Here is a 15,441-nt window from a genome sequence, read left to right on the forward strand (position 1 = left end):
TGTTTATTTACCACCTGCCGCAGGAGTTCGGCGACGCTGAGCTCATGCAGATGTTCCTGCCCTTTGGCAACGTCATTTCCGCCAAAGTCTTTGTGGACCGGGCCACCAATCAGAGCAAGTGTTTTGGTGAGTACCCACAATGCTCTTCAAACGCTCGAGCGAGCGCAAGCGTCGCCTGGCTGTCGAGCTTTTCAAATCTTATCACGCCCCACTTCACTCCGCGCAATTAATTCATCTCAAGCCTTTATCTCCCGTGCCTCCATTAATCAAGTGACGATTATGCTGGGAGAGAGAGATGTCCCGCTCGAGCGAGCACGCAGACACATGCGAGGGCCAGCGGGGATTTGTGAGCTCGTTCCTCTGGGTTCTGCTCATCATCGAGCGGTTATGAGACGTTTCATTCTCATCTCACTCCTCTTCATTTTCTCCTCACGTCTCATGATTTTCTCTTCCACTTGTATGATCAGCGACTCTTTCACTCTCACTCTTTCGCTGTTTTCCCTCTGTTGGTGATGTGTAGAGTTCAATCATTTCAGATGCTGTTTGACACACCTGTAGAGTTTGAATGTGCCCACACAAGCGTTGGCAACCAAATTACCCAGAATTCACTTCATCTTCTCACAGCTCCGGAGCTGAACGCCTCACAGCCCTGTGATCACTGAAGTGTTTTTTTTTCAGATTATTTTGGAATTCTCACAAACATCTTCCTGCATCTTCACTGACAAACACAAGCGTGAGGTTCCCTTTCCGTCGGTCTCTTGACGTTGTGTCGAACCGACAGAATGGGGTTTGTCTTGAGAACCTATGATCTTCTGAGTATTTAGAAAAGCCAATGAAAATTGGCGAATGAAATTTGCATGCCGGACTCCTCCCCGGATGTCCGGGTATAAGAGGGAAGCCGGCGTGCTCATTCATTCACCTTTTGTTCTTCAGAGCCTAAGCATCTGATGAGCGATCTTCAGATCTTCACTGATCCTATCCTGCTGGAATCTACGACGTGGTGCAGCGGACGGTCCCTTCCTGCAGCGACTCTCCCCTTGGCGTCTCGGCAGTTCCGGAAGTGTCTGAGCAATTTTTTTCTAAAAGAGCAAATTTCTCCAGCGTGGCATGTCCCGCTGTTCTCTTGGATGCGACGCACTTATTGAGGAAGGAGACGGACACGATGTCTGCCTCAGGTGTTTGGGTCTCCGGCACGCTGAGGCAGCCTTCGTGGATACGTCCTGCCCGCACTGCGGGCGGATGGCGATCCAGACGTTGCGGTCACGGGTGGCTGTATTTTTTATGGATAAAGCCACCACCCCGTCTGCTACCCGATCCATGACGACAGTGACTACGGCCCTGCCGCCCGCTTCGGTTAGCACCGGGGGTGATATGGGGATCACTGTGAACGTTAACCCGCCAGCCGCAGGCTCACGGACCGTTCACGCCCCGTCTTGCTCGTCTGACCGTTCCTCAAAAGATGGTCCTACCCCGTCTTGTTCCTCCGCCACGTACGTGACGAAGATGAGATGTTGATCACAGCATCAGAGGGCGACCTTTTGGCATCCGACCCCGACGATTCCTCGGAGCTCCCTCCCCCGGGGGGTCGAGCCCAGGAAGAAGAGGACGTTGAGATGTCAACCATGCTTTTCCGGGCCGCCGCGAGCATTGGGCTGCAGTGCACAGCACCGCCTTTACCCCGACGCTCGCGGCTGGATACGTGGTACCTGGGGTCTGAGCGCGGCTCCTAGCTGAGCTGAGTAAGACTTGGAACGGGCCGTGAGGGGCATCAAAAAAGCTCAGTCGCCCTTACTTCCCTCGATGATGGGGCGGCCAGGGGCTATGTCGAGATTCCCCAGGTGGAGCGTGCTGTCGCGGTGCACCTGTGCCCGCAGACAGCGGCCACCTGGAGAGCTCGGCCTAGACTCCCATCCAAGGCGTGTAAGTTTTCGGCATCGCTGGTGTCGAAGGCTTACATGGTTGCGGGTCAGGCCGCCTCCTCCCTCCACGCCATGGCCATCCTGCAGGTCCACCAGGCCAAGGCGTTGAAGGAGCTTCACGAGGGTAAGACCGACTCAGCGGTAATGCAGGAACTCCGTACCGCCACCGATCTCGCTCTACTGGTGACTAAGGTGACGGCACGGGCCCTGGGTTGGGCGATGTCCACCATGGTGGTCCAGGAGAGGCACCTCTGGCTTAACCTTGCGCAGATGCGGGATGCCGAGAAGGTTCGCTTTCTTGATGCCCCCATCTCGCAGGGAGGGCTGTTTGGTGATACCGTTGAGGATTTCTCTCAGCAGTTCTCGACGGTGAAGAAGCAGACGGAGGCCATCAAGCATATCCTGCCCCGCCGTGACTCGGCGTTCGAGATCCCGAGCGGCGTCTGCTTCCCAGCAGCCCCGGCCCTCTTCGACTCTGGCTCCGGCTTCAGTGCCCCCTTCCCAGGCTGCCTCCCGGAAAAGGACGTCGAAGAGGAAACCGCCTCCCCGTCAGCAGCCGTCGTGGAAGCAGAAGCGGCCCTGATGGAGAGACCCCAGGGAGATCGAGGCTACCATCGGGCCTGAACCCAGCCACTCCATTGCTGGGTCGGATAGGGACAGTTGACATACGAGGTGTCCAGCGGGTTCTACAGCCCGTACTTCATTGTCCCCAAGAAAGGCGGGGGGTTGCGCCCTATTTTGGATCTGCGTGGTCTGAACAAGCACCTACACAAGCTGCCTTTCAGTATGGTCACGCAGAAGCGCATCCTGACGTCCATCAGGCGTCAGGACTGGTTCATGGCAATCGACCTGAAGGAAGCGTACTTTCATGTCTCGATCCTCCCTCGACACCGGCCGTTCCTACGGTTCGCGTTCGAGGGACGGGCATATCAGTACAGGGTCCTCCCCTTCGGTCTGTCCCTGTCTCCACGGGTCTTTACGAAGATCATGGAAGCCGCCCTCCTTCCCCTCAGGGAAGGAGGTGTGTGGGTACTAAACTATCTCGACGACTGGCTCATCTCGGCTCACTCGCGAGATCTGTTGTGTACACACAGGGACCTGGTGCTCCGGCACCTAGGAAAAGAGCAAGCTCTCCCCCGCGCAGAGCATCTCCTTTCTCGGTATGGAACTCGACTCTGTCTCCATGACAGCGCGACTGACTACAGAGCGCGCCCAGTCAGTGTTACACAGTGAAGCACTTCAGGCAGCCAGCGGTCCCCCTGAAACAATTTCAGAGGCTCCTGGGATACATGGCATCCTCGGCGGGGGTGGTCCCCCTCAGGTTGATGCACATGCGACCGCTCCAACACTGGCTACAGAGTCGGGTTCCCTGGAGAGCGTGGCACACCGGCAGCAGGCATATGGTCATCACGCCTCTCTGCCGGCGCACCCTGACCCCCTGGTCGTCTATGGCCTTCCTACGGGCGGGGGTCCCCCTAGGGCAGGTGTCAAGGCACGTCGTAGTAACGACGGATGCCTCCCTTCAGGGCTGGGGTGCCGTGTGCAACGGGCACGCAGTGTCGGGGCGGTGGACGGGCCTCCGCCTACGTTGGCATATCAACTGCCTAGAGTTGTGGGCTGTGCTACTTGCACTGAAGAGGTTCCAACCTCTCGTGCAGGGCAGGCACGTGCTGGTCTGGTCGGACAGCACAGCTGCCATGGCGTATATCAACCACCAGGGTGGCGTTCGTTCACTGCAGCTAACACGACTCACCCGTCGCCTCCTCCTGTGGAGTCAGCAGGTGATCAGCTCCCTGCGAGCCATACACATCCCGGGCGACCTGAACCAGACAGCAGACTGGCTCTCTCGTCAGTGGTCACCTCGCGGAGAGTGGCGACTCCACCCCCACGCGGTTCAGCTCATATGGGAGCAGTTCGGCCATGCGCAGGTGGACCTGTTTGCCTCCCCGGACTCCACCCATTGTCCGCTTTGGTACTCCCTGTCCGACGGTCCCCTCGGTACGGATGCCCTTGCGCACAGCTGGCCGCAGGACAAGCGGAAGTACGCCTTCCCCCCAGTGAGCCTCATTGCACAGACCCTGTGCAAGGTCAGGGAAGAGGAGCATCAAGTGCTACTAGTTGTGCCTTACTGGCCCAACCAGACTTGGTTCTCAGAGCTGGTGCTTCTGACAACAACTCCCCCCTGGCCGATTCCCCTGAGGAAGGACCTTCTTTCTCAGGGGAAGGGCACGTTTTGGCATCCCAGGCCAGACCTCTGGTCCATGTCTGGCCCCTGGACGGGACGAGGAGATCCTGAGCGACCTACCCCCGGCGGTGGTAGAGACTCTCACACAGGCTAGGGCCCCGGCCACTAGGAGACTGTATGCCTTCAAGTGGCGCCTCTTCTCGTCCTGGTGCTCTTCTCATGGAGAAGACCCACAGAGATGCTCGATCAGGTATGTACTGTCCTTTCTCCAGGAGAGACTTGAGAAGAACCTCTCCCCTTCCACACTGAAAGCGTATGTTGCCGCTATAGCCGCACATCACGATCCAGTTGCTGGTAAGTCTCTAGGACAGCACGACCTGGTCACCAGGTTCCTGAGGGGCGCGAGACGGTTGAATCCGCCTCGCCCGCGCCCCGTACCCTCTTGGGACCTCGAAGTGGTCCTGGGGGGCCTCCAGAGGTCCCCCTTCGAGCCCCTAGGAAAGGCCGATCTTTCTCGCCTGTCGATAAAGACAGCCCTCCTGGTAGCGCTCGCCTCCTTCAAGAGGGTAGGGGACCTACAAGCATTCTCTGTGTCATTGGGTTGCCTAGAATTCGGGCCTGGAGACTCTCACGTTATCCTGAGACCACGGCCCGGCTACGTGCCCAAGGTTCCCACCACTCCCTTCCGGGACCAGGTGGTGAACTTGCAGGCGCTCTCCTCTGGGGAGGAAGACCCAACCCCGTCCGTGTTGTGTCCAGTACTCGCACTGCGCCTCTACTTGGACCGTACGCAGAGGTTCAGAAGCTCTGAGCAGCTCTTTGTCTGTTTTGGAGGTCAGCAGAAGGGGAGAGCTGTCTCCAAACAGAGACTGGCGCACTGGATCGTGGATGCCATATCCTTGGCATACCGGTCGCAAGATCGCCCCTGCCCCTTAGGAGTTAGGGCACATTCCACTCGGGGTGTCGCCTCCTCGTGGGCACTGGCTTAGGGCGCCTCTCTGGCAGACATCTGCAGAGCTGCGGGTTGGGCTACGCCCAATACCTTCACGAGGTTCTACAACCTCCACGTAGAACCGGTGTCAGCCTGCGTCCTGCAGGGCAACAGGTAGGACCGGCAACCGTTAGGGCATACGCCTGCGGAAGCCCTTCCCCCTCCGGGGGGAGCAGCGGCTATCCCGCCTCACTTCTTTCCCCTCGGGTAAAGAACAGGCATTCCATCCATCACTAAGCACCCTTCCAGGGGCCAGGCTGGGCATAGCAGCCCTGCCCCCTTAGGCTGGGGAACAGTTGAGTTATCTCCCAGATAGCTCTAACCGGACCTAGTGCTCCAGACGTGGTAACCCCCCCTCCGTGGGCTGTTCCGTCTGATGTATCCTCATGAATGGTTCCCACCTCGGCAACCCATGACCTCCCTAGGTGGACTCCCTCCTTGCGGTTAACTCCTGCAGTCCGCACATTCCTCCCATGAGTTCTCCCCTGATGGTGAGACCATGTGGTGTCTCCACTAATTCCTCCCTACGGTAGGGAGTGGTCTCTGCAGCGTTTTTCCCCCGGGGGGAATAATGCTTACCCAGTGGCCCGTACGGTGCTGGGCGGCTTCTCACCATTTAGAGAACTAGGCCTCCGCCCGTGACGGCCGGTGGCAGGGGCTTCCCAACTTTGTGGTAAAGCTCTGGGTCCCCCTTCCTCTCCACTGGATGGTCATAATTTCGCGTTAGCGCCTACGTCTGACTCGCCCAGGCCAGTCAACGTCGCTCCGCTAGAGATTGTGACGCGGCTCAGTGCTGTGGCGTCTTACATAGGAACCCCATTCTGTTGGTTCGACACAACGTCGGTTACGGATGTAACCTCGGTTCCCTGATGGAGGGAACGAGATGTTGTGTCCCTCATGCCACAACACTGGCCGCCCACCCCAGCGGTCGGGGGAGGATGCTTAAGGCTCCTCAGACCAAAGGTGAATGAATGAGCACGCCGGCTTCCCTCTTATACCCGGACATCTGGGGAGGAGTCTGGCATGCGAATTTCATTCGCCAATTTTCATTGACCTTTTCTAAATACTCAGAAGATGATAGGTTCTCAAGACAAACCCCATTCTGTCGGTTCGACACAACGTCTCGTTCCCTCCATCAGGGAACCGAGGTTACATCCATAACCAAGACGTTTCGTGTCACGTGTGCAGTAAAATCAGATATGAACAGCATTCTTATTTGACATAATCACAATTATTTGACATTTACATTTACATTTAATCGCAATTATTTGACATAATCACAATTATTTGACATTTACATTTGCATTTAATCAAAATTATTAGACACAATTGCAATTATTTGACATAATTGCAATTATTTAAAATTATCGCAATAATTTGACATTTACATTTAATCGCAATTATCTCCATAGCCGTAATTATTTGGCATAACCGTAATTATTTGACATAATTGCAATTATTTGGCATAATCGCAATTATTTGGCACAATCGCAGCCATGTGACATAATCGCAATTATTTGGCATAATCGCAATTATTTGGCACAATCGCAGCCATGTGACATAATCGCAATTATTTGACATAACCGCAATTATTTGACATAATCGCAATTATCCAAGATAACTGCAATTATTGTACATCCTTAGAAAACAAGGGTGATCTGCAGCATTTTACATCCATCGTCCTTGATCTGCACTTACTGTTACGTTAGAATGACATTTCCTTTTTCCTACAGAGATTTGTATTTTTTGTGTTTATAAGTTTTAGTATTAAGTGATTCCAGATTTGCTGCATCTACACAGCAAGACGACATCATCCACATATCTCATTTTGTTCTGTTAAGAAAGTCTTTTCTGTTAAGGTCACTCTATAGGGAATGTTAGTTATTTACAGAATTTTCAAATTTCTTAACATATCTATATTTTATTAATTGAATAAATTAATTGTAATTCATCATTATTATTGTCAAAGCCTTTAAACAGACAATGAATCGGCATAATCACAATTATTTAACAGACAATTAATCGTGACAGCCCTAGACAGTGTAGCCGGCCAGTTGCGTCTTTTTGTGAGCATCATTCAATTCAATTTGATTTATATAGCGCTCTTCACAATGTGCATCGTTCCAAAGCAGCTTAACAGGAGAAAAACAGGAAAACACAGAAAAGGTCAAACACAGCACAGTGCACGGTGTTTATAGAACAAGTAAGATCATTCTAGTAAATAACAAATAATATCTAATGTCAGCGGTCTCCCGGTGAGGAGCCCAAACTCCAATGAGAAATAGATGGAGAAAAAAAACCTCGGGAGAAACCAGACTCAGCCGGGAGGACCAGATCTCCTCTGACACGTCACAGCTGCACTCACTGACTTTCAGTAAAACTTACTGAGGAAATGTTTATAAGGATAGCGAGAGCTTATTAGTTGTGATTTAGAAAATTTCATTTGTTGAAACTGTTTAGGTCTGATTTTGTCTTATTTTGTGATCGATATCAGACAACAGAGGAATGTTATTAATGGCATAATGTAACTGAGTGCAGCATCATCTTCTGAATCTGTTAGTTCTGGATAATAAAAAGATCAGTGAGGGTCTAAAGGTTCCTGACGGTCCTGTCATCACTTCACACAGATATTATTCTTTCATTTACAGTCACTGTTTGTGTAAAGATGATCAAATATAACTCTAAACATAAAAAACAGCTGTCAAAGCTGGACTCATATTTATGAAAAGATCTCTATGAAGCATTTGTGATGTAATAAACATCCCAACAATAGAAGAGCTGCTCTGTGGAAATGCAAACCGTGCTGTTTTCTATTTGTTCAGATTGACATCACAGAGCTCTTTCTGGGTGATTTTATGGATTTTAAAGAGAGCATTCAGCAAACACTGAAACAGACAGAACAGTATTATTTCAACACAACGGTTTATTGGTATAAATGCGTGTACTGTAGCAGCTGTCTTCATTGATTGATTATTTGATCTAAGATCGTATTTAAATGAGATTCATGCACAAATATCGAGTCTCTTTATTGAGACTCTTTGTGGGTGATTCTCATGAAATCTTGCTTTCGAAATGTCAAACATGATTTTCTTAAAAACACTTGTATCAACAAGTTCCCTTTACATTCATTTAAAACAAGATATGACATGTTCAGAGACATTCATTTCAAAACTTTTACTGACAGTTCAACACAACTTTACAAATTCTTTACAAAAAAGGCCTTAAACATTCTCATTACGTAACCATTTAAAACGGTCAATCTCATGGCATGTTTGGCTAAAAACAAGAGAAGCCATGATGCCTAAGCGAGTTTTTATTCATCATACAGTACATAAGGCATTAATGAATTATATTTGAATAAAATATTATACATGTCAAATGTCTTTAAATGTGGAAAACGACCTGTATCGGTAAAGAGAAGGGAAAATGTTGTGTACACAGCGTGACAAGAGATTATTACGTTTTTAACTAGAAAAATATCAAGTAATTTGTTAACTTGTTAGCCATTTAAAAAGCACTAGCAGATGTGTTTCTTCACATCAAATCAAACTTAATGTAAATATCTTTGCGTGTGTTTAAACAGTCTTTAAAAAACCTTACGGAGGATGAGATCGTCAGTCCTGGACACTTCTTTCTTCCACTAGTTCTTCATTTTTATTACGCATGAATATTCTGTCAATCATTTTTGTCATTTGAGAACATCTAGTAGAACATCCGATTGTTTTTTTCACAATATTTTAATTTTACTCTGTTTCAATTACAACATATAATGCACGGGATGCGTTACGGTTATGAGAATGTCAGCAGAAAAAGCAATAAAATACATGAATACTTCATTCCTATGTCAAAATGATGTTTTGTCCAAGTTAGAGAACACAAGTATCTTTATTATGATCATGTTTATGTATGTTTTATCATTCAAATCTTTACTGCCACGATGTTTCAGTGATTTCGTGAGAATCACCCTTGCATTGTTTTTTGATATTTTAAGTGAAAGATTGTGTGTGTGAAGTGTGATGAAGAGTGCTGTAAGATGGAAAGAGAGAGCGAGACAGGGTGAGATTTCAGATGAATTGTGCTGTCTGGACGTGTCTTCTGCTTTCGATGAAAGGAGTTTGTGAAGACTCTTGTCTGTCTTATCTGTGTCTGACAAAAGCTCAGCCTCTGCTCCCAGAATTCAGTCGGGTGAAATCGGCTGGCGGGTGTAAATTCGTGCCAGTGGTCTGTCAGAGAGATAAGAGCTGATTCTGAGCCTCTGTTCGACGCATGATCAGAGGTTAAAGGTCATTGGGTTACGCATCACTAGTGCTGTTAGTGATGTCAACAAGCCTCACACCTTGATTATTGAACTTCAGCATTTTAATGAATTAAACTCATTAGTATGTGATGTGATGTGATGTATCAACAATGGTGAAAAACTAAAAACGGTAGAAACGTGTGATAACCATTCAGAATTACGCTGGATTCACAAGGGGCGTCGACGCTTCTCGTTTACTTGGAATGGGTGACGTCATGCGTTGCCGAACTGAATTGTGGGTCCATCAGCATCGCTTCACTGGTGTTGCTCACGGCAAGAAGTTGAACATTTCTCAACTTTTCAAGGAGCAACGCAGGCGTCAGCCAATCAGATTGCCTTATGCAAATAACCTAGTGCAGGAGCTAGCCAGCTGCGTTCATGCAAGACCAGAGAACAATTTGATTGGCTGTTGTCACTATGATGATCGCGTCGGCCACGCTTCAGACACGCCGTCCGTCAAGCGTTGATGCTGAAGCCCCGTGTGAATCCAGCGTTACTGAGCATCATGGGCTATTTCTACATTATCAGTTATTAATGACTGTTGTTTGTAATGACTGCAGAAGCGAGAACTGATCCTGTTCACTGTCTCTCTCAATCTCTCTGTCAGGTTTCGTAAGCTTTGATAACCCGTCGAGTGCTCAGGCAGCGATTCAGGCAATGAACGGTTTTCAGATCGGCATGAAGAGGCTGAAGGTTCAACTGAAGAGGCCGAAAGATGCCAACCGCCCGTACTGATGCTGAGTGAACGGCTGGCACGCTCCTTACAGGTCAGAGACACTGTCATACATTCATCGTGAGGATTCACATGGTACGCGGTGAGCGGTGGAATTGTGGCGCGGCAGCCGCCTTTAAGCCGATGTGGTGCCGTTCACTAAAAGATCAAATATTTTTATCATCAGCTGCGCATGCCGCAAAGAGCCGTGCCCGTTGAAGTTGCGTGATTTTGGATGCACGAGCATCCCGCGTTTTGCCGCTTACTGCATGTTTCCCTTTGAAATGAACTGGACAGACGCGACTGCTGCGTACCGTGTGAATGCACCATTAGTGTGTCACGTGACCTCCAGTCAGAGCTCTGGAAAATAAACGAAAGAGAAAGTTCTGGCATGAAACTCTAGATGGCGCAGTCCTCAAGTCTAAACCAATCTGACATAACTTTACTACATGGCGCAGCTGATTGGTTCCTTCCGTATCAGCAGCCAATGAGCTTGCTGCTCTACGTTTAAATCTCGGCTAGTGATTGTTGTAGCAGTGCAGCGCGTTTCAGAACCCTCCTCCTTCCCCAGCTCCACTTGTATAGATCAGATACAAGAGCTGCGTCTGATTTCGCTCACTTGTTCACTCATTCACTATTCCCTATATAGCGAATGCTAAATAGTCCACTATAAGGGGAAGAAGGGAATGAAAATGAGTGAACACTGAATCTAATCTGCCGCGGACATTCATCCGAACGCTTATATTACACCTGTGTGGCTTTATGGATTGTTTTGTAAAATGGTAAGGTTCATTTGTACATTATTTGTCACATTTATTGTATTAGTTTTTAATAAAGAGAACAAGACAAATGATTGCCACGTTTATTACTATTAATAATTATGAAGTTTAATAAAATGACTTAATATATTTAAAATAAAACACTGCTATATATAACATTCGTTTAATCTGTTTATTCTCGAAAACAACTGTCAACAAGAACAAACACAAGTGTATAAACGTTCGTTGGTGGCATTAACGGCCACTCTCCTCCAGCTGGTTCTAATCAGACGCTTGATTCGCGTTGTATCATGGGAAATATGAGTGAGCGAGTGTACATCGGATGTACCGGAGACAGGGGTGAATTCAGACACACTGATCATGCAAGCTATGCTGGGTTTATTCATATATGTTGTATGTGCAGCATGTTGTGGATGTACTGGCAGTGCCAGCGTGGCAGATCTATTCCGCCAAGACCAAATACATTTATATCTCATGTACACTACCATGCTAAGCCCTCCGAGAGAACTTTATATCATCGGCGTCACCAGTTAAATGGGTTTTAAAGAGCTGTAAGTAAAGTAAAGGTTCCGTTAAACTTGAATTCATGATGAAATATTAAGGCAAGAGGGCTGAGTTCGGTGGAACTGAATGAACAGCAAACGTACAGAAAGATCAGATCAGATCAGATCAGATCAGATCAGACGTGCTGTAAAACATACAAGAACCTTATCTGCGTGCGTGTGTTCAGTATCTTCCCCTGCTTTAATCTTTTCGTAGCTGAAATCAAAATTCATATCAATCAAAAGCGTACTGAAGAGGAGACTGATGTGGATTCTTGTGTTTGTTTGTACAGTAGTTGGTCAGGACGGCTCAGGTGTTCTAATGTACCGTCAGGAGAATCTCGGTCCATTACTGTAAGTTCTTCTGTAATGTCGGCGGTTTGTGACAGTGGCATGACGTGACATCATCTCTATCTGATAGCTGCTCTTCGTGGTTTCTGATTGGTTGTTTCCATGGGTGGTGACCTTTGACCCTTTGGCTATTGTACCGTGAGATGTTGTGCGTGTGTGTTGGATCGATGTTTCTTTCTTTATTTCAGCTGTATGTTTGCTGTGTTTTGTGCGTTGGAGATGTTCACAAGGCTTTTAAATGTACAAGTTTGCCGTCTCTCGTTTGTTCTTGACAGGAGCGTCAGCCTCTCTCCAGACATCACAAACATCCATGTTTGTCAAACATTAGGATTGTTTTCTGTTTTTGAGGACGATCGTCAGTTATGTACACTAAACAAATACTTTACAATAAACCGCAGCGTGAAACATTGAATAAGTCGAGTAAGAGTTGAAGTATTTGACAAATCACAACAGTTCTTATTTGGAAAAAGTGACTGGGGTGTTTTGATGTAAATCTAAAAGTTGACTTTACCTTGAACAGCTATAAACTCTTTCCCTCAGAGTTGAATCTTTTCCTGTTTATTGGGTTTATTTTTATTTTGGGGTTTATTTCTGGGAGTTTTTAGGTGAAGGTATTTAAGAGAGTGAAATGGAGGAAACAATTGAATGAATCTCAGAAAGATTGAAGAACATGTTCATATTTCATCCCCAAATCATATGAAGAGTTTGGTTCCAAAATGAGACACCTCCGTTTTTAAAATGTTTCAAAAATCATGTATTTTTATTGTGCATTCATATGAATATCAATCAAACTGCAGTTGGTTTGTTTTGATTTAAGCCATAATAACAAAACTAACTAACCAACACAATAAAAACATGATTTTTGACAATTTGAAACACTTTGAAACCAAACTCTTCATATATTTTCCATTGATTTGTAGTTCTTATTATAATATATCAAATGTTTTGCTTTGTAGCATTATTTTCATGATAGTTAAGCAAATTTTACAATTTTAAATTGTGTTATTTAAAAAAAATCATTCTCATTATTTAAATACAAAAACACTGATGAATGATTTAAATTGCAATGCATTTATTCTTTATGATAGTATTTGTTGTACCGACTTAATTCTCATAGAAATTCTGCACAAAAACATGTTTTTGTGAGTCAGAATCAGTTTTTTCTTTTTTCAGTTCGGTATAGAGAGTTCAGGAGGATTGTGGATCTTCTCTGAACGTCAGCGTTTAAAGCTTTTGATATCTTCAGCCCTTCACGACCGTCTTCACCGTCTGCTTTCTCTTGTTTCTCCTTCAATTCTCTTCTGTTTCTCTCTTTGTCTCTGTCAGGACGAGGGACGTCAACACCTTATATCCACAAGTGCAGTATCAAAGACTGCTACATATCACGAGAGGCGAGCGCTCCAAATCTCTGAGGGCTGGAAAAGAGGAACACAAAAACAACTTTTTTCTTTCTCCCCCTTTTCTGCTTCGGCATTTGCAGGATGAATTTGGCAGAGATCGACTTTATTGCTGCTGTGTTTTTTTTTATGGAAAATGAAAAAAGAAACCTTTTTGAACACATTATGCTCAGAGCATGCAGAAACAAACACACATAAATAATTACACACACACACACACATGCTCATATAAATACAAAACAGATAGGAAAGTATTTTGAACTCTTCATATATTGATATCTTTACACACACACACACACACGCGCGCCAGCCTGCTGCCATTTTGGTTTCTGTGCCTCTACACACCTGCTGACTGGAGGAGAGTCCAGGAATAACAACATGCATCATTCCTTAGGAAATAGGGACCAAAGGACTATACGCTTTTTAAAAATAATGCAAATATATATATATATATTTAAAAATGACAAAAAAGAACTCGAACTGTACACTGTAGCTACGCGTGCGTATAATGAACACTGAAGTTAAGAGCAGAAGAGAGAATGTTTATACATCTGTTAAAGAAAGACTGAAAGATGGAAACCGCATCTGCGCCCACAAGTAGATTTACAAAAGTGTAGATTAGAGCGGTAGATTTGCTCATTTTTCGTGATTTCTGTTTCTTTTTTTAGCCAAGATAATACTTGAACTTCTGAGGCCAGTGCGCATCCTCTCCATTCCAGTATTCAGTAAGAAGCGTGTCGTGTGACGGGTTCCCAGAAGCCTTTGTGTTAAAGCGACAATCCACAGTGAGATGTTGGACGTGTGGCACGTGATCCCGTGAGCGTTCTGAACTTGAGCGAGCATGAGGACGATGAAGATGAAGACGAAGAGCTACTGAAACTGCCAGATGACCAGAAGTGATGCTACACAGAACATTTGAATGACCTCTCACGTCAGGCTCTTAAACACTTCATCTGAACTCAACTCAGCTGACCACATCATCATCATCTTCGTCATGAGTTCCAGCCAAACCTTCTGCTTCTAAAAGTCAACACGGAAGAGTGAAGCGGCAGCATGAATCAGGACAGATATGTACGAGAACAACTGTGAGTGTATTTGAATGAAGATGGAAATTGTTGTTTGGATTAAAAAAGGAAAGTGTTATGGAGAGATATTCATCTGTCAGCGAAGCCAAATCTGAACATCCGTCTGAAATGAGTTGTAAATCATACATGGTGTGCATTTTCACTTCTTTTCAGGACAAGCAGTCTCTTACCCATTTAATATTGTTTCACGCATTACATGGTTTTTGTCGTTTTGTGATTTTCATCTTTTTTATGTGTGTCCAGGCGTTAAGAAGAACAAACGATCACCTCACGTCAGGTTTAGGCCACAAGAGATTCTTTCACTTCGTTTTTTAATTCTCTGTATGCACATCTGTTAGCACAGGCTGATACTGAAACCTTTCACGTGCTTATCTCTCCGAAACATCTTTCAGATGATGCATCTTTCTGAAGACCCTTACAGAGAACACACATGGTCGCAGATTTAACGTGTCGATGCATTTAGCTTTCCACGTCACACGTCATGTTTCACATGTGAACTTCATGTCGTTCTTCTGCAAGAGAAAGTTTTGCCAAGTCAATGCAATTTACACTAGTTCAGTGTTACCATTTTCACATGAGACGGATTTCTTATGATAGGAAATGACCCATGTTTCAAGAAACTGAACCCTTTAGGTGCGTTTTCTGCCAGGTCAAATCTCAATGGTTTGAAAAGTGCCAAATGAATTTTCACATGTTGATTTTGCAGTGTTCGTGTCCTTTAATAAGCTTGCATTGAATCACACAAAAGCGCCCCAAATCAGCACATCCACAAAGCACACAGATACATTCCTAAAGCACACCACACAACAGCATTTGACACGATGTTTTCCTTTACTGCAGTTCTGTTTTAGATGATGATGCGAGGTCAGAGTCTGGATTAAAGTGCCGTACGTAACCAGAGGAACCCGTTAAATTCGTCAATGTTAAAACACAACAAGAGAAAATGTAGAAATAGCTGAAGAGAACGTGTGTCGGGCATTAGTATTTACTTCTCTCTGTGTCTGTAATGAGTCAGAGAGACGACTGTCTGTTATTCAGGTCTGTACATTTGCATCGGGACCTCTCCATCTCCACATGGCCTCTGGGCTTCAGTCTCGCCCCCGAAATAGCAGCAATTGTCAAGACGAGGAAGTCAAATGTAATCGAGTACAAGATGTACTTTCAGACTTTGCAGAAAGAGGAA

At 46.3% G+C, this 15,441-nt stretch overlaps 1 protein-coding gene across 8 annotated transcripts in view; it reads left to right on the top strand.

Annotated features, from left to right (window-relative positions):
* The window catches only part of celf6 (CUGBP Elav-like family member 6), a 54,688-nt gene extending 41,302 nt beyond the window's left edge, over positions 1 to 13,386 (top strand). For 7 of the 8 annotated variants that reach the window (XM_057347602.1, XM_057347605.1, XM_057347603.1 and 4 more), the window contains exons 11-13: positions 1 to 126; positions 10,000 to 10,159; positions 13,103 to 13,386. The exon at positions 1 to 126 is cut by the window's left edge and continues 18 nt beyond it. In XM_057347602.1, the coding sequence (XP_057203585.1) occupies positions 1 to 126; positions 10,000 to 10,127 (254 nt within the window). In that variant the 3' untranslated portion in view covers positions 10,128 to 10,159; positions 13,103 to 13,386. Of the gene's footprint in view, positions 127 to 9,999; positions 10,160 to 11,718; positions 11,780 to 13,102 lie in introns of all 8 variants that reach the window. The other variant, XR_008963985.1, reaches the window with a different exon arrangement.
* The last annotated feature ends 2,055 nt before the right edge of the window (positions 13,387 to 15,441 follow it).

The sequence above is a fragment of the Triplophysa rosa genome, linkage group LG12, assembly GCF_024868665.1.
Source record: "Triplophysa rosa linkage group LG12, Trosa_1v2, whole genome shotgun sequence".
NCBI lineage: Eukaryota > Metazoa > Chordata > Actinopteri > Cypriniformes > Nemacheilidae > Triplophysa > Triplophysa rosa.